Consider the following 24,765-nt stretch of genomic DNA (forward strand, 5'->3'; position numbering starts at 1 on the left):
TTTTTTCGGAAGGTTATATTTCCCCGCCTCCATCTGAATTTGAAAGACAGTCGCACAATTACTAGGGAGCCACTCCTCAGCACACTATGTTCTGGTGAAAACAAAACTTAAGTAGCACTTGGCAGATCTTTCTCTCATTGTGCTTGTGGTTGTGAGAGAAAGAAAACACAATGGCAGAGGCTATTTCAAAAAAAGATGTGAATTGTGACATCTGCACTGGGAGAAAACTCAAAGCGGTGAAGTCCTGTCTGGATTGTCTGTTGTCTTACTGTGAATCTCACTTCAAAGCTCATAATTATGAAAACCCCGGAGGAAAACACTCAGTGATTGATGCCACAAGCCAGCTTCAGGACAGGATCTGCTTTCATCATAAGAAGTATTTAGAAATATTTTGTCGAACCGATCAGAGTTGTATCTGCTATCTGTGCACGCTGGACGAACATAAAGGCCATGACACAGTCACTTCTTCAGCAGGACGGACAGACAAACTGGTCAGTACTGAGGCTACATGTTTGTCCAACGTACTATCCCTGAATTAGGAGTGGGCGATATACCGGTTTGATAGTAAAAACTGCGATTTTGCCACGCCATGATATGGATTTTGCAATATCGTGGATATTGCGATTTATTCATAATTCATAAATTCGAATTTGGCATTAATATGTTTTTATTCAAAATGTTAACTGAGTGATAGTAATAAGTAGCTACATATTTTGTATTCTAATCTATCCTTTCTTGGTTCTTACGAATTAAAGAATGTAAGTTTAATATGTAGACCTATTTTTTTGAAAGCACGTCGTATGCACTTGTTGCGTGCATGTAGTGGTAGCAACAAAGAAGCGTGCAGTCTGCTGCAGTTAGGAGGCAGGTTTACTATTGAGGAAAATATTAACAATCCAGGATGAGCGAAAAACCCAGAAATTGGTGTTGCTCAAGAGCAGGAGGATGAATTGGTTAAGAAGAAAGGGGGCACCTCTGTTGTTTGGAACTGCTTTTGCTTTAAAAATCCCAGACCAAAAAAGAATAATAGACAGTTGGGTCGCTGTGTTGTTTTAGCCATCAACCTGTTAAATCACCATTCAATTGGCAGCTTGCAAATTGTCTACTGGTTGTTTATCATATTTCATATCATCATTATTAACACACATAGGTAAGGTACATACAGTTGGCAGCTGCTAGCTTGTGCTGAACTCGTGTTAATATGTGTGAATATGAAGTCTTTCATACGAAGTTGCACAGGCACCCTGAGGGTTTCTACCTTTTCCCATTATAATTTTATTAGTTAAATCGAGAAAATTATATCATCAACTAGATAACTAGCTATAATTTCATGCAAATGTAACTCCATTTAACTTCCATTTAAATCATTTATGCTAAGGTTATTAAACGCTTTCTTAGCTAGCACAGCAATTCGATAACCAGTAACAACCAGGAAACACAACCTTAGCTGCAAAGATTAACCCTTTGTTGCCAGCACCTAAAATGACCGATTTAGGGTGCTTTCAATTAAAGCAGTGGTGTAAGAACAGTTTGTAACATATATTAATGTGTGATACATCATTTTAAAGCTAAAAGTATGGAGTACAACACAGCACACAGTTTTCATTTTTAAAATATATTTATTTATTAAAAATAGCATTTATGCAAATTTGTATTAATTATGCGCATAAATTATGTACAACTTCTCGTCTGAAGAGCAAAGTATACATTTGTATTAAAAAATTTCAACGTCAAATCAAAGCATAATCAATCAGCCATATCACTCTAAAATTTCAGCTTGATCTGAGCAAAACCTCAAATGTTACAGCCCAATATCTGGCGTCCTCCACATTATGTACATTTCAAAATTCCAGTATAATTCTGTGTGATCAAATATGGGAGATTGCGTTACCCCACACATAGATTTGAACCTGGGTCTACAGGGTGCCAACATGCACTCTGACTGCCATACCAATGAGCCAGGCTCCATAGTGTGGCAGTCAGAGCACTATACTCATCTGTAGTGCAGCACTCCGTCACACTGCCCTCCACTTCAGGAAGTGCACCCTTGCGCTTCATGCACATAGGCATTCCTCGCGCATCCACCAAGAGTACTTCTCCCATCAAGAGTGCCCCCCCACCCCCATACACACACAGACATGTGCTTTACCCATCTACGGGGCCCCCTAACACAGGTGTCAACCTACCTGGGGGTCCCTCATACAGTTTTACGGCCACGCCTCAGATGACCTCACGGGAAGCCATCCCACATCTGACATAATTTGTAGCAAACAGAGAGCATAGTCAACTCCCCTGGCCTGGCTACAGGGTGCCAAACATTCACCCTCAAAGCCCTTATGGCCATGTTACATGTAGTAGACCCCAGTACTTAGGATGGAAATGATAAGCTCAGAGAAGTCAGAACTTTCCTTGACCATTTCAAAGAGCGCTGCAAAGCTCTGCATCAGCCCTTTCAAAATGTGTCCATTGAAAGAGAAAGCCCAGATCTGGAATTTGTCAATATATTAAAAGGTCCAACTATCCTGGCTTGTAGGCCTCTTGACCCTTTCCCTCTTGGTCTCACACCTCTCCCTCTCGCTGGTCTTGGGTTGGCTTGCGGATTTTCAGGAGCACCATCATCGCTGCTCTCCTCGTGGCTAATATTCCATTACCTAAGCTGAAAATCAATTCAGATCAGAAAAAGGAACAGTTCATTTTTCTATTCTTCATTTACACACACACACACACATAAACATATGCAAGTTATTATTAATTATTGTACAGGGCTGAAATAACAAGCACACAAAACCTTGGTCTCAAATCAACAACGAAATATTGACAGAACTACACTAAAACCATAAGTAAGTCACATTTTTTTCATGAATGAGGTAAGAAAAACATCTTGAAAGGAAAAGAAATACTCCTTTATCTTTTCTTCTAAATGCCTTGTTAGTCCCTGCTTGCTTATGCCTTTCAAATGCTAAAATGTAAACCCAGTAACATGTTGTTCGCTATTAGTACAATGTGAGTTTGCGTCAGCGGTACTTTGCGGTAAACGAAACATGTGAATGTTCGCCCTCACATATGTCTTATAAATCTAGCCAAATTGATAGCCGAACACAATACTAAATACAAAGGTTTGATAAAGTTCATTATTTACTCCGAGAAACAAATGAGGAAAGCTAGCATGCATTTCAGTGACTACTTGTTTGGTGTGTGTATGATGAAACGTACCTTGTGATAGAAACGCAGTCGGAGTACTTTTCTCCGGCGGTTTCTCCTTCCAATCCTCGGTAAAAATTCAAACTTTTTCTCCACTAGAAATCCATCCAGGACCACTGTGTACATTAGTTTCTTGGCCACTCATCATTCATTAGAAATGCTGTCTCTTCTTGTGCTGAAAATCGCTGTTTCTCTCTGAGGTGTCGCATACTCGCGGACGCCATGTTTGTTTTTTCTAACCTCAGTCACGTCACTCGCGTAGCTTGATTTGACGAGCTCTGTGGGACTAGCCAATCAATAAAATGGATTTTAAATGCATGCAATATGATTGGATGGGTCTTGAGGTTTTGTAAAAAAATTTTTTTTTGCAAAAATATGTTATTTTCCGTTGTCATGGCACCAAAACGTCATCGTTCGAATAAGAACGATATTAACACGGAGCGGCACCAAGGGGTTAAATTCTAAAAATCAGCTCACCATCACCGTCTTGGGTTCAAAGTGATTACTACCACTTGTGTGATGTTAAATGGCTCCACATACAGTAAATATAAAATTTCCTAAGATAAATAATGGGAAATTGACAGAGCAAGGGCTCACTCTGATATCAATGTAATGTTAAGTGAATATTGCTCATGCTTATATTTAGTCTCCGCTTTTTGTCCAAAGCCAAATCTATTCATGAGGTTCCGACATTTTTCAAAAGTAATTTGGCGTTATCGCGTTATTTTCTGACCCGTTGTTTGAAGCGTACCTTTTAGCTCTGGCATTGCCATTATTTAACATTTTACGTTTCGATTCAAAATCCAGTTTCAGGCTCAGGCATGGTCCCTTCATTGAGAGAGGTAATGTTTGCCTCCCTTCAGCGCTTTTTCACTGTGGGGTTATGTCAGATCAGCAAGACTAAATAGGTTCTACACATACGTGAAATACATTACCTATTCTATGGATAGAGAGGACATATAATACAAGTGACCACAAATACTACAGTGGTGACAAATTATGAGAAAGAAAAGGCGTGCGCTCAACTCAGTAAGTGAGGGAAAAATGCTTAAAATTATTGGAATCATACAGAAATTATAGTTGTAGCACATATCAGTAGAAAAATATTTGTTTTATTTTATCATTATTAGATTTGTACTTTTCCTGATGACATATTTTGCTTTAACTAATATCATTAAGCTAATAATGGCTGTTAAAATGTGATTCAGATTTTTTTACCCTCATATATCGTGATATCATATCGATATCATCTGAGCAGTGGAAAATATAGGGTTAGGAATTTTAGCTCATATTGCCCACCCCTACTGTGAATGTTATACCATTGTTACGCCCCCTGGTGGCTCGGAGTAGGACGCAACATAAGGGCAACAGGTTTGGGCAAGTGAGGGTGCAGTCACACAAAATCCATGACAAAAGGTGAATTCAATATAAAGGGTTTATTTACAAAAAGGCAACACAGGATCAACAAGGACTGTCAGTGGCACCAAAGAAAAGAACATAACAAAACCCACCCCCCCATTGACAGGTGCTTTGCACCCAAAAAGTACAGTGGGTGGTGCTCACTCTTACCTAGGGTATTAACAACAGGTAAACCTACGTGTATGAAATATGTAAACCCCAGGGTATCTTACCTATCCTTATTGACCCTGTGCGCACAACAAAAGAATAAACAAAGACAAAGACAAAACTAAAGTAATAAGGTTTAACAAATGTGTAATAACTAAAGACAATACACTAAACCAACAAAGAAACCAAGCACTCAGAAGCACTCACAAACACTAGCAAATACAGTCCAAAACAAGCCAACAGAGCTCCACCAAAGCTCTGCCACAGCTCAAGCCAAAGCACTCAACACTGACACACAAACACAGGACTATTTAAAGGGGAATGGTTGATGGGAGATCTGGAACAGGTGTGGTGATTTGGTGATTGGGACCAGGTGTGCATATCTGAGAATTTGGAGAATGAAAACAGGAGGAGGAGACAGAACAACAACACAAACATACTACACAAAACAGAACACTATACATGTAGGCCTATAACATGTATAACATAAATGACATACAGAACACTGTACGTAACACCATAACTACAATAATACTATCTCACCAGTCTTTAAGTCTGGCTGTTTCCACAATGACTTTGCCCATTAGAGAAAGGAAGAATCAGGAAATGTTTATCAGGTGCAAGGTCCAGTGTTGAGTATAAACAGTAAAATATTAACCTGTCAGTTTCAAAGTGAATATGTTCTTACCTCGTAATATAAAGTTCTGTTCTGTTCTTAAGGTTGTGAGTCAGCTTTGCCACAAGTGTTTCTGCTGTTAAATACCAGAGCTCCTCTTGAACTTAGCACATGACTTTATCCTGATTTTCACTTGAAGATGATAGTGACTGCTTCAGTGTGTAATTTAATCTCTTAAAAAGACTAAAATGTACCTACAGGTTTTTGCCTCAAAATGTTCAGTTGTCATGTGTGATGAACAATCCACTGATGAAAAGAAGCTGTTTTTTTAAACAGGTGCAGTTGGGGCAGACCCAGAGGAGATTCCAGCAGAGAATCCAGGAGAGAGAGAAGGAGATGCAGGAGCTGAGGAAGGCTGTGGAGACTCTCAAGGTGAGAGCTGACCACATAAGACAACAGTTGTCTCACCACCACTTGCTATTGTGAGTTTGCTCCTTCACTTACCTCTGTGTGTCTCCTGTCCCCCTCCTCTTTGTGTGTCTCCTAACAGAGCTCTGTACAGACAGCAGTGGAGGACAGTGAGAGGATCTTTACTGAGATGATCCGCTCCATTGAAAGAACGTGCTCTGAGGTGAAGGAGCTGATCAGAGCTCAGGAGAAGGCTGCGGTGAGTCGGGCTGAAGATCTCCTGAAGCGAATGGAGCAGGAGATTGCTGAGCTGAAGAGGAGAGATGCTGAGCTGGAGCAGCTTTCACACACAGAGGATCACATCCATTTCATCAAGGTAACATACTTTGAAAAAAAAGCATCCATGTGGGTTTAAGAGAGGAAAAATGCATACATTCTAGATCTTTTCATGTAATGTCTTAATATGTCTAACATATTCAAACACCTAAACACATGAGTGCATACACACTAAACCAACTGAATTCACCCATCATGTCTGCAGCCTTTGGGGAAACACAGACCTGGCTGAATATTCAGGTGGTCTGCCTCACCTTTTATGTATTTCTCTCGGTAGAATGTCCTGTCAATCAGAGACACTCCTCGCTACTTGCCCAGCATGACCTTCACCCAAAGCTTCTCTTTTGAGGCCGTGAAGGAATCTGTCTCTGGACTGAAGGTGCAGCTGGAGAAGAAACTGGATGATATCTTCAGGCAGGAAGTAGTTAGGATATCTGCAGCAGGTGGTTTAACATGTAGAACTGAATCACTGATGAATTACTCATTTCACAGTTTGAGAAGACAAGGATCCTTCTTCATCTTATGTATTTTTCTGTACCTCTCAACAGTTCCGAATATCCAGATCATCGAGTCTTTAATATGTGAGTTTCTCACTCACTTTCTCTCTCTATCACACACACACACACACACACACACACACACACACACACACACACAAACAGTATAAATAGTTTGTATTAGCATTTACATTATGAGTTTAAACTGCATTTTACATTTGATCTCAGTTTGGGTAGAAGCATTAGACACATCAGTAAAATGTTGTGAACTGGGTTTAGTTTACATTCCTGGACACCAGTAATGGTTTTATGTTATATCTAAGCACTTTAAAGCTAAATAACCCTTGATAAAGGAAAAGGCAGTTGCCTAAGAAAGAACATTTGCTTTCACAGCTGAAGTGAAACGTATTTTTGCCGGTCTGTCACAGTTGATAAATATTTTTTTTTAAATACACCCGAAGATGAATTTGTCTTAAGCTATGTGGGCTTAGTCAGTGTTTGTAAATAAGTGTGTGAGTCTTGTCTTCAGATCCTGGGTGAATGAGTGTCTCTCTGTGTTGTGATCCCAGATGCTGATCCTGAGCTCCCAGTCTCAAGAACAAACAGTAAGGAGAAGCTGCCACCATTGAGTAAGTAATTACTGACTGATTCTAACAGCCTCTAAGCCTGTACATCAGGGGTCTAGCACAGAGTCATTACTGACTGATTCTAACAGCCTCTAAGCCTGTACATCAGGGGTCTAGCACAGAAATAATAGTTTCACTGTATCTTATCACTGATACAATGTGATCTCAATAAAACCCTCTTTCAGCCGTGAGACGTAGGTGGTATGGATACACATATGGTTGGGCTATAGAGTTTGAAATAAAGGCCTTGATATTCACTATTCATATTGAACAAGAGTGAAAGAAGAAAGGAAGGAAGAGTGAACAAGAGTGGCTATGGATTAAGACATTAAAGAGGGAGTGAAGAGGGAATATATTGAAAGAAGGACAGAAAAATCGACTGAAGCAGAGAAATGGAGTGTGAGAAAGAGGAGTTGTAGAGGGATATGAAAAGCAAGTGGATGGAGGTTTTACAGAGGGGGATAAAGAGTGAAAGTAGGAAAGAGAATGGACATAGGGGAGGGAGGAGATGTTAGAAGGATCGATGGATAAAGTGGAAGATATAGACATGGGACGGAGGAAGTAAAGGAAATGGAAGGGAGGATAGAGGACTGGAAAGTTAAAAAAGGCTGACAAAGGAATTAATGGAAAGAGTAATTGAAAGTAGAAAGGAAAGAAGAGTAAGCAAAAGTGGCTATTGATAAAGACAGTAAAGAGAGAGTGAATAGGGAAATACTGAAAGGAGGGAAAAAGGAGTGAAGAAGAGAGATTAGACTGAATGAGAGAATGAGAGTATGTGAGAAAGGAGACTGAGAGGGATAATATTGAAAGAAGGTGAGAAAACTTTAGTGAAGCAGAGAGATGGAGTGTGAGGAAAAGTAGACTGAGGGATAGAGAGAAATATGGAGATGGAGAGAAAGATGGAGAGAAAAAAGGAGAGTATTGAAGGTGTCTCTTAATTTAGGCTCTGGGCTCTGTTAAGCGCTTAGAGGCAATTGTATTGTTATGGCGCTATACAAATAAAATTGAATTTAATTTAATTAATGTTCCTAGTTAAAATGTTGAGTGGAGAGAGACAGAGAGAAGAGGTGCCTTGGAATTGGCGCAGGTGTCAATGAAGCACAGGTGCAAGCCAGTTCAATGACCCTATTATGATATCACAACAGCCCAATGTAAGTCAATGGGAGAAATTTGAATTTGTTTTTCTTTAATATCTTAAAAAGTATTACGTTTAGAAAAACAAAGTTTGAGCGAAATTTGTACATTAAGCGGTTCGAGCTGAAATGGAAAGAATAAGAAGCCAAGGAATTTTTCATGCACTGTAATAATAAGCATAAGAAGCCAGCGGATAACAATGCAGGGCACTGTAATTAAAGAAGAGTGAACAGGAGTGAGAGAATGAATCTGCCTATGAGAGAAATAATCATACTCTCACAGCCTGCTTGCTCTGTGTGATACTGATACTTAAACTATAGCTTTCTCTGACAAATATTCACACCTGTCCTAATATGTAATGTAGTTAACATTACTGTGGAAATTAGTTGCTTATCGTTATATTTGCAAAGTGTGTTGGTTTAAAAAAAATATGTATTTCATTGTGGTATTGCGTTATATGTGTTAAATTCTGTAGACCTGTGGAAACACCTATAGGTCCATTCCTTGTGTATGCATCCTTCAGGTATGGTAGTGTATTATAAAAGTGAAACGGTGCAGGGATTATTCCAACGAAAAACCATTGTGCGAATAATTGGCAAATAAGTGAATGGAAGACAATGGACACTGCAATCATAAAAAGAGCGGAGACTAAAGACAAAAGTAACGGATAGCTTGTGCTATCTTTTGGACACTGCAAGTTAAGTTCTTTTCTGCTACACAGTCTGTCTGTTCTTTTTCTCAACAACTGTTTTGAGGGCGAAAATACTCGGGGCGAATATTGAAATATTCAAAGTATTGGCCCAAATAATTGGACCTGTGTATTATTGTTAGGCATTGTTGAACTGGAGCCAGGAACATTGTGTTCCACAGAGCTAGTTAGAAGGGTGTGACATTTGCTGGAAGCGAGTAGGTTGGCTGGAAGGTTAGAACTTGTCTTACCAGTCCGACTACAGGGTTTTGCCAATGGCTTTTTCCATGGGAGCTGGTTTCACTGTCAGGAATGTTGGTTGGTTGGTTTGCTGTTGATTCAACAGTTTTGTTTGTGTCTGTGTGTGTATCTACAGATACTCTGTCCCTTCTACCTTTCAGGCTATTTGTGTTACTTCCACTGTGACTCATCCTTACTTGATTTATCTTTGTTATCAATCGTTCGTTACATTTATCTACCTCATATGTCAGTTAATGCAGTGTAACTAACAAGTTTTTACGTAAATCGTGAATATGATGCTTGCCAATTAATTAGTTCTTAATGTCTAAATACTTAAATTGATTTGCAATCAACACTCTTCTGCTCTTTTTTGTAATCTAGTGTATTAGAAATTATGTGAATAGGAAATGTTCTTTGTGCAAAACATGTCTTGAAGTACTGAGAAGTAGTGAGAGCATAGTGTGCTGGAACAGAAAGGGCGTAATCAAATTCTTGCAGAAGTGCTCTCGGTCACGTTATACCATCCCGTCCGTAGGCGTTATAATGCTTCATGTTCTCTTTATACAGAGTTACTGAGATAAACAGACACGGCCTATGAGAGCATTCATCTGACTCTCACAGACTGGTTACCACTGTGTGTGATTCTGATCCTTTTGCAGAACCTTTTTTCTTAATCTACCTTTCTTCTTGTGCTCATATGTTACTAAGCTGATATTACTGTGAAAACATCTGAATTGGTTAAAACATGTTTATTTTATATTTTTATGTGTCTTGGTTTAAAAAACAAATTGGTTGACTCCTAAACACTGTTCTCAAAAAAACTCTTAGTATTGTGTGATTGCAGGAAGACAGATGCCAGTCATTAGGTGGGTCATCTCCGTATGCTGAAGTCCTTCATTTTGGCATTCTGTTAAAGTCTGAAGAACTGTGGTAAAAGACCAAACAAACTGCAAAGCCTTTTGTTTTAGAAGTTTTTGTTTTGAAGACCATGATAAGGGTGTTAGTATGATAAAACAAGACATAACACAAGCTTAATAAAAAAGCTAAACAAAACCATAGTCCTTTTTTTTTGGCAAAGTTTGCATACTTGTATTAGACAAATCACTGCCAAACACATACAAACGTCCTAAACAAGCAAATAGGGCAGTCTAGTGTTAGGGTGAACTGGTAATTATTGATCACTTTGGAGCCCATACAAGACACCATCTCCACACAAGCTTTAGCAATTGGTTTCCCCCCCTAAGGGCCGGCTCGAAGCACAGTTATTTTTATGTTATTTCTACATGCATAAAATAGCTGGCATTTTGTGAGTTGTTCATTACCGAGAAAACTGTGAGGAAGCATTACACAAAATGGTGGCTAGAACATTTAACCTACAGCACCTGTTTTGAAACTATAGCCCAAAATAAAAGTGGCAAGTTGCCAAGGGGACACTGTTCCTCAATAATAGGCCATGCTCAATGTGACATCAGATAATGGGAGGTAAACTGTTGGGAGAGCTAAGACTACTATAACTCTGGTAATTCCTTGTAACATCAGACTTTCCATGGACAGCCTCCCTTTGTTGATCTTAAATAAAAGCATTACTACTCAAAGAATCCCCGAACACAGAATGTTCTGGAAAAGACTTAATCTTATAACTGCATGAAATGCAAATGTTAAAAAGTAAAAAGAGTGAAAGATGAAAGGAAAGAAGAGTGAAGAGTGGCCATGGTTGAAGACAGTAAAGAAAGAGTGAAGATGGAAAATACTGAAAGAAGGACAGAAAATGGAGTGAAGCAGAGAGATGGAGTGTGAGGGAGGATAGAGGACTCTAAAGTCTAAGAAAGCTGACAAAAAGGTTGAAGAAAGAGTAGGAATTGAAAGAAGAAAGGAAAGAAGAGTGAACAGGAGTGGCTATGGTTAATGAGATAAAGAGAGATTGAAGAGTGAAAATATTGAAAGAAGGAGAGAAAAATGGAGTGAAGCAGAAAGATGAAGAAAAAAAAAAGTAGAGTATGGAAGGTGTCTCTTTATCAGTGGCAGCTCCTGAAAAAATTCTCAGGCGCGCAATTTGTTTTTGATAATGATAGGTACACTAAGCAAGACAATTGTATCAAGTTGTTGTTAGCTGATTAACACATACAGCAATCCCTTTTTGTCCACTAGATGGCAGCACACAACAGAAAGATTCCCCCTCCTTATTTACCTACAAAGCTAGATCAGCTAGTTACAGGTGGGAAGCTATGAAAGAAAGTTGCATCCAGGAGCCTTCATAAGCAAACATGATGTGGCTCATGTTCTTGAGAGAATGACAGGTTAGCAATATGGGTAGTAGGCTTTTTTAACAACAGGCAAAGGTCTTAAACCCATGGCAGAGTCCATTTCAAAGATGTCCTTTGACTCTTTGGGCCCCATCTTGCACCCAGCGCAATTGACATTGTCACCGACGCATGTATCATTCCTATCTTGCACCCGGCCCACAGCGCGATTTGCCCTCCAGAGGCGCGCTTCGAAATGAACTTGCGTCGACATGGGCGGGGGCGGAACAGAGAAGGCGTTCCTCTGGCGCAAGTGGTATTTTGCAGTTTCAAAACAACGCCGTGCGCCATTGACCACAAAAAAGCTGGTCTAATGTCAGAGGCGCAATGTCTAAAGTCTGTAACGCGTATTCAGAACGCTATTTTAAGGGCGCATGTGCTTGCCCGCACAGTATAGGACCTATAGGCTACACTTTACTTCTGTCATCTACACGAGAGATTTATACCAATTTTTTGGCAAGCCATTTATAATTACAAGGAAAATAAAGTATTTACCACATGAGGAAATCATTGTGATATCCATATCCAAGATATTTTAATAGGCATACATCTAGCGTACACATTGAGCGTACACATTGACCCAAATGATTCAGGTTAATTGTAATGAGTGTTGTACCCGATTCAGCACCCTCCGTGGCAGATGCACCCCCTCGATATTTGTCTTGTGAAACGCTGTGTCAAATATATTCAACTTGCTCAAGTTAATTCATTTTGTAGTCATGGCTGGGGTAGGCTATATATTTCCACAGAACAAAAAGGTGTTCTTTTGCGTTCGCTATTATCCGGCGAACTGCTTTCCTTTCCGATCAAGCGAGGGTGCTGAATCGGGTACAGAAGTATGGGTTCCCTGGCGTCCTTGGCGCTATAGACTGCACCCATATTCACATATGTGCCCCCCCAGTGTTTTACACAACATTGCCATGAATCATGGATGTGTCAATGACATAAATGAGGATAGATTAGAGGACTTTAGAAGACGTGAGGTTGAACTGCATGTGCCGATGGGTGCAATATTATTACCATGCATACATAACCTAGTGATTCAGTGAGGGTGAACCCAAAACATCGGAAAGTATGTTTTTGGTCTTCCTCCCGGTAATTCCGCCATCACGATAACAAACCGCTTTGCAATATGCGCTACTCGCTCTTAAAGGGAATGTGATATGACGCTCTGATTGGTTTATTGCATATTACGCCCAAACCACACCTATGGCTAAGTAACCTCCTTTGGACCAACCCTTTTGACACTTGCGCTGGACGCAAGTGTGTTTTTTCCGCCGTTAAAATAGCAACTGCGCCATAGAGCCGCCCACACAGCTACTGCGTTTGGCGCCCTACTACTTGCGTTTCTGATCGGCAAGATAGGGCCCTTTGGGTTTAAATGATTTGATGATTTTCTCTACTTGTTCTTCAGATACCCTTTCAAGGTTAAATATGGGCACAGTTGGATTATGAGAAATACCACCATACTGCTGGTGTGAGGGGAAACTGTTTGCAACAGTAGCCACAGAATCCACAAAATACTCATTGAGCATTTCAGCCACCATGGGCAGATCATGTGAAAGACTGTCATTGATCTATCGGTTTTCTAGCATTGTTAAGTCCAATTCATTTCTTTATTTGTTGCCATATTTGTTTAGAGTCTCCTTTAGAATTTACAATTATTTCAAGGAAGTAATTTCCCTTGGCTTTCCTAAGTTCTCTAGTCACCTTGTTTCTTAATGCTGTCAAAATGTGCCGAGTTATCAGTTATCCGATTTGGACTTCAGGGATGTTTTAAGGGCTCAATCCCTTTCTCCTCATTTCAATAAAACTTTCATTTATCCATGGCAGAGAACTCCTTTGAAAAAATATTTGATTGTCTTATGTTATATTTCAGTAAAGCGATGGCTAGTAAAGCTCTTATCATTTGAATCAAGCATCTCATCCCAACTAATCTTCTGGATAGCTGTCTTGAAATATTCCTTTTTTTGGAAGTTTGTGTCGGATCATTACTGGAATGTTTTACACCATTCAATTTTCTCTACATTAATATCAAATTAATCATTGTGATCAGACAGTCCAGTGATGAAAGCATAGAGAGACGAGCCCTTCCGGAAGCCATAGAAAATGCAATGAGAGCCCTGTTTTGTGAAAAATGGATTTAACATGAGAGTCAATGAGGGAGATCTAGGGTTATTTCCATTTCATGTAATTACTAGATCTTGAATTTACATTGTGATCAGGGAAAACACAGACAAAGACATTGAGTTAAATTTCAGGTTCAGAAACAAATTGCAAATAAACATTTGTTCTCATAAAAAAACAGCTTAAATCGTCTGGGCAGTTTCCTGACCCTGTTCACACATGAGCTCACCTGGGCGCTGTCCTGGCACTGTGAGACTGAATGGCTGCCTCCAGGCAAACTCCTTCATATCTGAAAAAATGGAGGATACAGCAACACATAACATTTGCATTTTGCAATGCTCCAAATTGTTTGTTATTGTTAATAACTGTAAAGGAATAATGTCTTCAGCAACAACTAAATCGCACATATTCATTTCAATACAAATGCTGCTCTGTACCACTTTTGTATAATTTGTAACAAGGCTGCAAACAAACAAAACAAAGTATAAAACCAATTTCTGCAAACAATTACAATAATCTGTCTTTCTTCAAGTGAATTCATTTGTCTGACGAATACATCATCTTTCCATCAACAGTGAATAGAATGTTGTCCAGTTCTCAAGTGAACTGTATAGAGTCTAAATGTCTGCAAAATTGCTGTAGTTACACAGGGTGTTATTGCTGTAGTTACACAGGGTGTTATTGCTGTAGTTACACAGGGTGTTATTGCTGTACACTGTAAAAAAAAAATCTGTAAAAAAACAGTACATTACTGGCAGCTATGGCTGCCAAACAAAAACCGCAAAATTAAAGTAAAACATCCTAATTCAAATAAAGTGCAAAAACCCTATATTTACAGATATTTCCATTTAAGGATTTGCAGAGAAAAACTGTTTTTTTTATAGATTTTTCCTCAATTAATACAATCAAACACCATTAATAAAGTTACATCCCTAACAGTTTAGCAGAGAAAAACTGTTATTGTACAGATTCTTCCTAATTTATTACGAGCAAACACCTTTTATTAAGTTAGGGTACTAAAAGTATAGCAGAGAAACACTGTTATTTTACAATGTTTTCCTCGATATTTAAGATTAAAAACCTTCAATAAAGTGGCAGCCCTAACAGTTCAGCAGAGAAAAACTGTTATTTTACAGATTTTTGTATCTATTATTAATATCGAACACTTTCAATAAGGTGACAGTACTACAAGTTTAGCAAAAAATGCTGTTATTTTACAGATTCTTCCTAATTTATTACGAACAAACACCATTCATTAAGTCAGGCTTCTTTAATTAAGATTAAAAATCTTCAATAAAGTGGCAGCCCTAACAGTTCAGCAGAGAAAAACTGTTATTTTACAGATTTTTTTATTATTAATATCGAACACTTTCAATAAAGTGACAGTACTACAAGTTCAGCAAAAAATACTGTTATTTTACAGATTCTTCCTAATTTATAACGAGCAAACACCATTCATTAAGTCAGGCTTCTTTAATTAAGATTAAACACCTTCAATAAAGTGGCAGCCCTAACAGTTTTGCAGAGAAACACTGGTATTTTACAGATTTTCCCTCATTTATTACAATGAAACACCTTCAATTAAGTGACGGCAATTCACATTTAGCAGAGAAACTGTCATTTTCCAGATTGCTCCTACATTTTTATGATCAAACACATTCAATAAAGTGCTGACACATGCTCAAGATTGTAAAATGATGGTTTTATTTTGGAAGACAATTATTTCAAACATTGACTTGCAGGGTTTGTGATTGAAGAGTTTCAGGTGATGCAGAGTTTATTGATGGAGTACAGACGGGGAACAGGACACAAACAGAGTATACAAATCAACGAAAGGGTTAACAGACAGAGTTCTAACACAAAGATCTAGGAACATGAACTAAAGATCGCACAGAGTCTCACTCTGGCTACTGTGCGCAAGGGCAAAGAACAGAGGTACATGGCTACAGGCCGGACAAGACAGTCACATTACTCCCGGTGCCGTATGCACGGCACTCTGGATAATGCAGTCCTAAAAGTCTGCCGGCACCGAAATGGCTGACTCGGAAGCCAGCAGACAGGGAGCTTGCGGGGCTGGACGCCCACGGACAGAGAGCTTGCTGGGCTGGAAGCCAGCTGACAATGGGGTTGTAGTTGCCGGTGGCCGGAAGGCGGAATCCCAGGGACGTAGAGTGGGCCACAGATTTAGAAGACTTGGGCAAAGGTTTCACCCTTGTAGCGACGAGACCAAACACGGAGTGAGGGGAGTGCAGGTTATATATAGGAGTGAATCAGGTGTGTGTGATCATGTGATTTGGGACCTGAATGCAGTGCAGCTGGGATGGTGAATGATACTGATGACATGCAGCTGAGAGCATGAGTGAGAGTGAAACAGGTGTATGTGCTTGTGTGATTGAAGGGGGCGTGGCCGGAGCGGAGCTCAGCAGGAACATCACAATAGCCTCTACCCACAAAAGTTAAAACATTTGACTTCAGACTCATATTAAACTACATGGAGTGAGTCAGTCCATTGCAAAGTAATTTCCCCCTTGTCTCGTCTTTATTGTTCTGCATTGCTCTGGGCCAGCCAGATCCAAGGTTAGGTCAGGTCAAAAGTATTGGGACACCTGATCATCACACATATATGAGTTTCACGCACATCTCATTCCAAAACTACTCTATAACAGTTGCCTCTCTTACAGGAAGTCTTTCCACAAGATTTTGGAGTGGGTCTGTTGGATTTAGTGCCCATTCAGCATTAGGGAATTTGGACAATGCTCTTGTGTGACTAGACCAGGCTTGCCGATGCCGTTAGAATGGGTCCCAAATATGTATAGTGGTGTTTAGTTCAGGGGTGGCTTGATTTTAACCGAATGAACAAAGTGAGTCTGTGACGGGGCACCTGTGTGACCCACCACTGCAGCCTGTAGGCTGCTGCTTTTGTGGACTGGGTGAAGGTGTTTTGGTGTGTGTGTGTGTTACATGTTTGATGTTCATGTCTTTGTTCAGTTAAAATCAGCACACATTCAATGTCTTGTCTCTGAAATTTTCTGTTTATTTAGTTTAACAATAATCATATTGTCATATTTCATACCGTTTGTCAACCGGTGTTTAGTGTCTAAGTTTGTGTTGTGAAGATGGCGCGATATATGGAGTTTATGTTTAATGAGATTTGGCTGCTTTATTATGTGTCGGCTATGCCGGCACCAAGCCTAATTGCTACCATGTGTAGTCTGTGTTTCCTAGTTGATTGGGAGTTTGATTGTTTAGGTATGGCTGCTGTGAGCCACAGGTGTTGGTGCCTTGCTGATTGACACACCTGAAATCAATGATTGGTATGAGCCAATTCAAGGTGCTTGTCAAGGCTACTTAAACTTACCTTTGTTCTTTGTTCAGGAAAGTTGCCAGTTTAATAGGACGTAAGTCCTTGGAGCTCTCACGATGGGCTAGTTACCTTGGTCCTTTTATTTGCTTTTGTTTTGTTTCGTAGTAAGAGTGATCGTGTTTAATAAGGACTCTCACTGACCAGTTAATGGTCCTTTTTATACATGTGGTCTTATGTGAATTGCTTATTTGTTGGTGGCTTCATGCATTTGTCCTTAGTGAAAACTGTATTTTTTATATTGATTTAGTATTGTCAGTGTTTTAACTGCCTTTGTGCCTTATTTAGGTTAATAAAAATACCCATCTTTCTAACATCTTCAACCTCCTGAGTCCTCTTATGAGTAACATCTTGCTCTAAGCGTGAAGGCTATCCCGACCTTTTACAGAGTCTTATCTTATCAGGATAACCCAATCAGCCAGCAAGATACGGGAACCTGTAACTAATATCATAGGTTGACTGACCTGTCAGTCTGACACAATGCGCGCACCCAAGACTATTTTGTTGCTATCATATGTCCATGGTTGCTATGGTAAACTCTGCTAAGTCTGTGCGTGAAAAACATAAACTAATACTTTCCTTGACTGGTCCACACATATGTCAATCATGACTGTAGACCAATGAGATGCAAAGATATCCGAGTGCACAACAGAGAAGGTGGGATGTAATCAGTAATTCACGTGCATTTGTTTTGCCGTTTAGCCACGCAAGTTTTGACAGTTCTATAACGTAATGCAGGTGCACAACAAAACACATTTATTCTACATCATCATGGCTTCTAAAAATAAAACAGAGAGCCAGCCCCCAAAAAGATTGTTTTTATGGGGTAACAGTAGTATTGGAAGAGCTTCAACGGTTGGATGACGAGAAGATTGAAATAGAGTCTGGTATAATCAAAAAGCAGCAAAAGTCACGGAAGTGTATGGAGGGCTCACCGATTATTTATATTCTAACTTTTGATTGGGATGAGATATCAGTTCCAAATTTGTTCAATTATATGACAAAACTGGGCATTTCTATTCATTTTCCTACTTACATCCACCGTAATCTAGATGTAAATGAAAAAAAATAGGGAGCGCCTACATTTTGGGAAGGTTATCGACATCTTTCTAAAATTTCAGATATCAAATATGGTACTCATAGCTTGACGGGTACTCTGTAACATCAAATTGAAATTTTCCACCATACTGTGCCTAAAACTCAAAAGTAAGCCTTTACATTTGGGCATGGAATTTTTAGGTAATTTAGGAAAAAACATCAAGGTTCTAACAGGTTAAATGAAAATGGGTTTGCAAAAATGTTTATGCTGAATTAGTGAAGAATTCACTGTAAATTTACATAGAATCATGCTAAATTGTTAGTATGTACATAAACCATAATATAATGAGCTACATATTAAATTACAGATTATCAGTGTAATTTTATTTACATTTGCATGTATTTCAGAAAAATGGAAAATGTATGTTTAAATAATACAGTTATTTTCTGTAAAAAAAAATTAAATCCATGTAATTTGTCATTATTGGCATTATCCTTAAAATAGGAGTCGTGTTTTTCATTTATAGTTAACCTCCATTATTATATGTAGTTTTGTATACAATTTCAAAAAACAGAAAACCACTGTAAAAATGTAGAGTTATTAACTGTAAAATTAGGTTGTTTTTTTACAGTGTAGTTACACAGGGTGTTATTGGTGGTAAACATTCACTGAGACAGGTATCCATGAATTTCAAAAGAAGTGGTCATTGAATACATTTTCTATCATAGCAATGAAGAAGTATCCAAAGTTTAGCTCACTTGTGAATGTGTTAAGTGTTTTGAAAAATTGTACATGGTATTGAGACAAGTGTGAAAATGATTGTAGAAATCTTGGTCTAATTGAGATAATACATTTATGAATCTATTTATGAATGCCCTTCTCTCTCAGTTTAATGGGCTGTAATGTGATGTTTTCTCTCTCAGTGTCTGAAGTCCAAGCTGTTTTACCTGAACCAGTGACCAGAGAGGAGTTCTCACAGTGTAAGTTGGACATAAAGACATGCAAGATATCACACACACACACACACACACACACACACACACACACACACACACACACACACACACACACACACACACACACACACACACTCCTGCACACACACACACACACACACACACACACACACACACACACACACACACACACACACACACACACACACACACACACACACACACACACACACACACACACACACACACACACACACACACACACACACACACACACACACACACACACTCCTGCACACACAGGGATACACTCACATGCATAGAATCATGACCAAATTAGCAAACCCACATACATATTCAAACATGCATAACATCACACACAGCGACACACAACCACACACACACACACACACAAACACACACACACACAATTAAATTCAATTAAATTCAATTCAATTTTATTTGCATAGCGCCATAACAATACAATTGCCTCTAGGCGCTTAACAGACCCCAGAGCCTAAACCCCCCTAGTGCAAGCACAATGGCAACAGGGGCAAGGAAAAACACCCTGTTAGGCAGGAAGCAACCTTAGGCAGAACCACGGCACATAAGGGGGGGACCCATCTGCTTGAGGTCGGCCGGGTGGAGACGGGAAGGTGGGAAGGGGGCAAGGGGGGAAGGGGGGAAGGGGGAGGGTTGTGTGGCAGATGGGGAAAGGAAGCAACAGGGGTTACAGGGGCAAGGACTAAAAACTCTCTATTAATCAGGAAGGAACCTTAAGCAGAACCAGAGCACATAAGGGGGGCCCATCTGCTAGGAGCCGGCCAGGTGGAGATAGAAGGGGAGGGGCATGTGGCGGAAGGGGAGGGATAACAAGGGGAGGGGCTTGTGGCAGAAGGGGAGGAGAGGAGGGAAGGGAGACAATCAGAGTCATGGAAACCATTTACATTTACATTTACATTTAGTCATTTGGCAGACGCTTTTGTCCAAAGCGACGTACAAGGGAGAGAACAATCAAGCTAAGAGCATTAAAAACTTGGTTTAACAATAAATACTGCTTATAAAACGACATAGAAAGAATAAAAAAAGAAGTGCGGGCCTGTTGCTGCTTAAGTGCAGGTTGAGCCAAGGTGCCAGTTTAGGAAGAGAGGTGCTCTTTGAAGAGTTGGGTCTTCAAGAGCTTCTTAAAGGTAGGGAGAAACCCTATCGTACACTTATCAGGATGAGCATGCTAGCATACTCGTGATAAATGGACACAATATATACAACCATAACATGGTACATGATGCATACAAATGTGATAGTGGATAAGGTGGGGAGAGAGGATTCAAGTATTGTAGACCCGCATAGTGGGTATACTGTGTGCTCGTAAGGCTACTATTACAAGGTTAAGTAGAGTTATGGAACAGAAAACTACGTAGATGGTGGCAATTATTTACATTGCAGGTAAGGTCTAGCACAGAGTTTGTAGAATAAGTGCATGACTGTGTGGTGGGGGTGGGTAGATGTAGGATGAGGGTTTCTACAAGTAGATCAGGTGGAGAGACTACAGCAGCATCCCACAGTGAAGATAGTCTAGTTCATAGAGTTTGGCTGCCAATATGCGTATATGTACTTAATGGATATAGTGACGAGGAATAATTTTTCCATAGCCATCAGTATTTACGAGCAAAGGTCACACTATAAGAGAGAGAATTTGGTTAGTGAAGACAAATTTGATGCACAGATAGAGAGATACATTTAGGGACACAACAAATGTTGTTAATGAGTGAATATATGTCCACTTTATCAGCATCAGTATTAGCATAGTATGATATAGAAGGAGAGGGAGAGGCTGCCCTCACACACACACACACACACACACACACTCATAGTATTTTATAGAAGGAAAGGGAGAGGAAGAGGCGGCCCAACAAGGTGTTTGAAAACACATTTAAACATTCATGCTTTTGGACGTTTGAATAGAGACCCACCTGAACACACACACACACACACACAGTGTCTCTCATATCTTCAAAGGAATCTCTTCAGACACTCTGTATTTCTCTCTCTCTGTCTCTTTCTCTCACACACACACACCCATACAACGAATCACACCTACGGTCTTTCACACACAAAGACACAAACACTTTCACACTATAAACGAAGGACTCATCTCACACGAAGGACTCCTCTCCAACGTAACAAACCCAAATACTTACACACTCTTAACATCAATCATTCCCCTCAGACAAACGCACACACTTACAAACACCCACACACTCTTTTGAATAGACATTCACACATGTACACCACAGGTACAGAATCACCTTAACAAATCTCACTTAAATTTGAAACATTCCCTCAGAGAATAAACCACAGTAAATCTCATCACCCATATGCAAAGATTCATATAAAATAACAACAACCAACCCCCCCCCCACACACACACACACACAAACACACCTAACAGACACATCTAACACATATAAATACCTAAGTTTGTCCTGTCTTCTCCTCCATCAGACTCCTGTCACTTCACACAGGATTCAAACACAGCACACAGAAACCTCCATCTGTCTGAGGGGAACAGGAGGGTGGAGTGGAGAGCTGAGCTCCAGTCATATCCTGATCATCCAGAGAGATTTGATAGTCGGCCTCAGGTGCTGTGTAGAGAGGGTGTGTCTGGACGCTGCTACTGGGAGGTTGAGTGGAGTGGGGAGTGTGTTTATATATCAGTCTCATATAAAGGCATCAGCAGGAAAGGAGTGGGTAATGAGTCTGGGTTTGGATTTAATAATCAGTCCTGGTGTCTGGCCCTCCGCAGCATCAGCTCCTCTTTCAGACACAATACTATAAACACTAAACTCCCTCTAGTGGCCAGCTCCAGAATTGGAGTGTATGTGGATCACAGGGCAGGAACCTTGGCCTTCTACAGCATCTCTGACACAATGACCCTCCTGCACAGAGTCCAGACCACATTCACTCACACACTCTACCCTGGGTTTAGGTTTGCGGCTTCTGGATCATCAGCCAAGATGCTGTGACTGACATATCTAGATGCTGTTAGCACATACGTACATCTCACACATCACATCATTTAACACATCACTCACACGTAAGGATCTAGCAGCTGGGCCTGAGAATCTTTGATCTTGGGGACAACAACAGACTGAAGCCATTCCCCCATCTCTGGACCCCAGTTATTACAATATCTGAACCTCTAGACCTCTGCTGTAACACATGCAGTATCACCACAGCAGACATTAGACATTGTGTGAAAGGTTTTGATGAGCTCTGTGTTGCATAACTTCACTCTCCCAAGTGTTTAGTCCCTCTGTTATTGCATACATGTTCTGATACCTGGTTTATATGACAACCACAATATTATGTACCATGGCAGTAAATCTTAATGAGACTGATGGAGATAATTTCCAAACACTGTTAATGACTTAAGAATATTATAATCAAGTGCCTTGTATTATTAATTACCTTATATTATATATGAATCATGTGCTAATGTAGGCAGGAGCATGACTTATCTGTGTTTCTGTGTGTGTAACTTAGATTATTAGGCGCCACTTTGTCTACATATGTGCAACAACATGTTTGGGTGTGCTCATTGGTGACAGGGTCTAAATGCGCTCTTGACTAAGAGAAGAACAGACATCCTTGCAAGACAAGAAGCTCAGTCGAGGACTTGACTGAGATGTTAAATATTTATGCCGTCAGCATGAGATAAATATTAACTATATAAACCCTGTGTGATGTTAGTGAAATTGCTTCACTTTGTGAGCCCGATTGCAATTGTTGTTTGTCTAATAAATGTACTTACATGCAGCTCCGGAGTCCTGAGGTAACTAGGGTGAAAGCTCCGGAGTCCTGAGGTAACTAGGGTGAAAGCTCCGGAGTCCTGAGGTAACAAGGGTGAATTTTCCCCTCACAGAGACTGTATTCATCCAACAATTGACCCCCAATGAAATGTGTTCCTCTTTTTCTTTATTAATATCGTTATAATGAGACCAGTTTGCTTTAAGTGCTGCCATTCAATGTGCCCTAAGGCTCTGTCTTTTTGGGTATGTGTGTGTATTTGTGTGTGTGTGGTAGTGCGGGGGGGGGGGGGGGGGGGTCTGTGACACAGTCAGTATGTAAAATGATGATGAAATTTAATGATGGGACACGGCTTAGACAGTCAGCCCTTATGACCCAGAGCATGGGTGAACACACACACACACACACACACACACACACACACACACACACACACACACACACACACACACACACACACACACAGTCAGCCCAGATCATAGGTGACAATAGATGGAGCCAGTAAGGTTTACTTATTTTCTCTTTTTTAATTCTTGTATTGGTACACTTGATGTTTTTTTTTCTGTATAAATAAACTTCGGATTAAAGCATACCTGTTCTCACCATTGTCTTGAAATGTTTTTCAACAACAAGTGAGTGGAACATTCTGATTGGCTGAGTTTTGATAAAATGTATGGGTTTGAGAGAATATTCTGATTGGTTCAATTAGGATAAGTTTTGGGTTTTCGATTGGTTCAATTCCCAAACGTTTTAGGGTTTTAACTGGACAAACATAGTGATCTAAAATAAAATTAAAAAAGTTAGTGCACTTGTTTTTTGACCACTACTCAGATTTAATGAAAGTCTGCAAGATTTAATAAAATTTAGTTCAACGCATTCGTTCTTCTGACTCTCATTGAAGTATAAACTTGAATCGCTACAACAGACACATGGAAGAGTGGCACATTTACATAAAATACACAGAGACAGAGACCTCTGCACACCATATATTCCCCAAAGCATCCCTCAAGACACATGTGGATAACCGTTTGTTTCATTGTTTAAGTTTGTTTATTCTTTAGCCCTATAGTAGTTACAGAATTCTGTTAGCCTTCAGGCTGTGCGTTGGAGAATTTATCATACTTTGGAGACATTGTTGTGTACTAAGCTCTTCACTTCATCCAGTCTGTGTTTACTCCATTTACGTCCAATTAACTCAGCTAACACACACACTCATACAAACATAGATAAGGGCACATCTGCTCATTGTAAGTCGTCCATGTCTTGAAAGGTGCTTCGGCAATTAATGAGCAGAATGTAAAGAGTGTCGTTATGCATTCAGATTGTCTTTCATAATAAACATAGTCTCACGCTCATAAGTGTCACAACCGTTTCTGTATTCTTAAACCATGTGGAAAAGGTTAAGTCCTTAATAGTCCAACGGTGGAGGAAACCCACGCTCCCGGTCTGTGTGCTTGACTATATTCGTCTCTATCTCCCGGTCACCATACTTCCGGGAACTTTATTCTCTTTCCGAGTTCCCCGGTTGACCTCTTCATGAAAAACTACACGTCTTTAATCACCCAATGTTCTAAATAATCCCCCATTGATGACATGATGAAATAACATATATAATCATGTGAAAATAAGTAAACAAAGAAGTAGAAATAAAATATACACGCTCATTCATCACAGTGTGTAGATCAGTGTGTGTCAGCCAGAGGAAGAGAAACATCAGTAGAGTAAAGAGTGTGTAAATCAGTGTGTATCTGCAGTAGTCCACTCACCTGATGTCATCCTGTAAATGACTGCAACTATAATCACAGCCACAAACAGACTGACAGTGGTAGCAACCCGACCAGCCACATGGACCACTGAAAG

At 39.9% G+C, this 24,765-nt stretch overlaps 1 protein-coding gene across 1 annotated transcript; it reads left to right on the top strand.

Annotated features, from left to right (window-relative positions):
* Positions 1–170: 170 nt before the first annotated feature.
* LOC308377697 (tripartite motif-containing protein 16-like) lies at positions 171–22,121 on the top strand (the record flags this gene model as incomplete). The annotated part of the gene is made up of 8 exons (XM_080854436.1): positions 171–491; positions 5,720–5,815; positions 5,934–6,167; positions 6,405–6,570; positions 6,676–6,708; positions 7,194–7,253; positions 19,063–19,119; positions 21,601–22,121. The coding sequence occupies 8 exons, from the start codon at positions 171–173 to the stop codon at positions 22,119–22,121; spliced, it is 1,488 nt and encodes a 495-aa protein (XP_080710562.1).
* Positions 22,122–24,765: the final 2,644 nt, after the last annotated feature.

Source organism: Sprattus sprattus (genome assembly GCF_963457725.1).
Source record: "Sprattus sprattus genome assembly, chromosome: 16".
In the NCBI taxonomy this organism is placed as follows: Eukaryota; Metazoa; Chordata; class Actinopteri; order Clupeiformes; family Clupeidae; genus Sprattus; species Sprattus sprattus.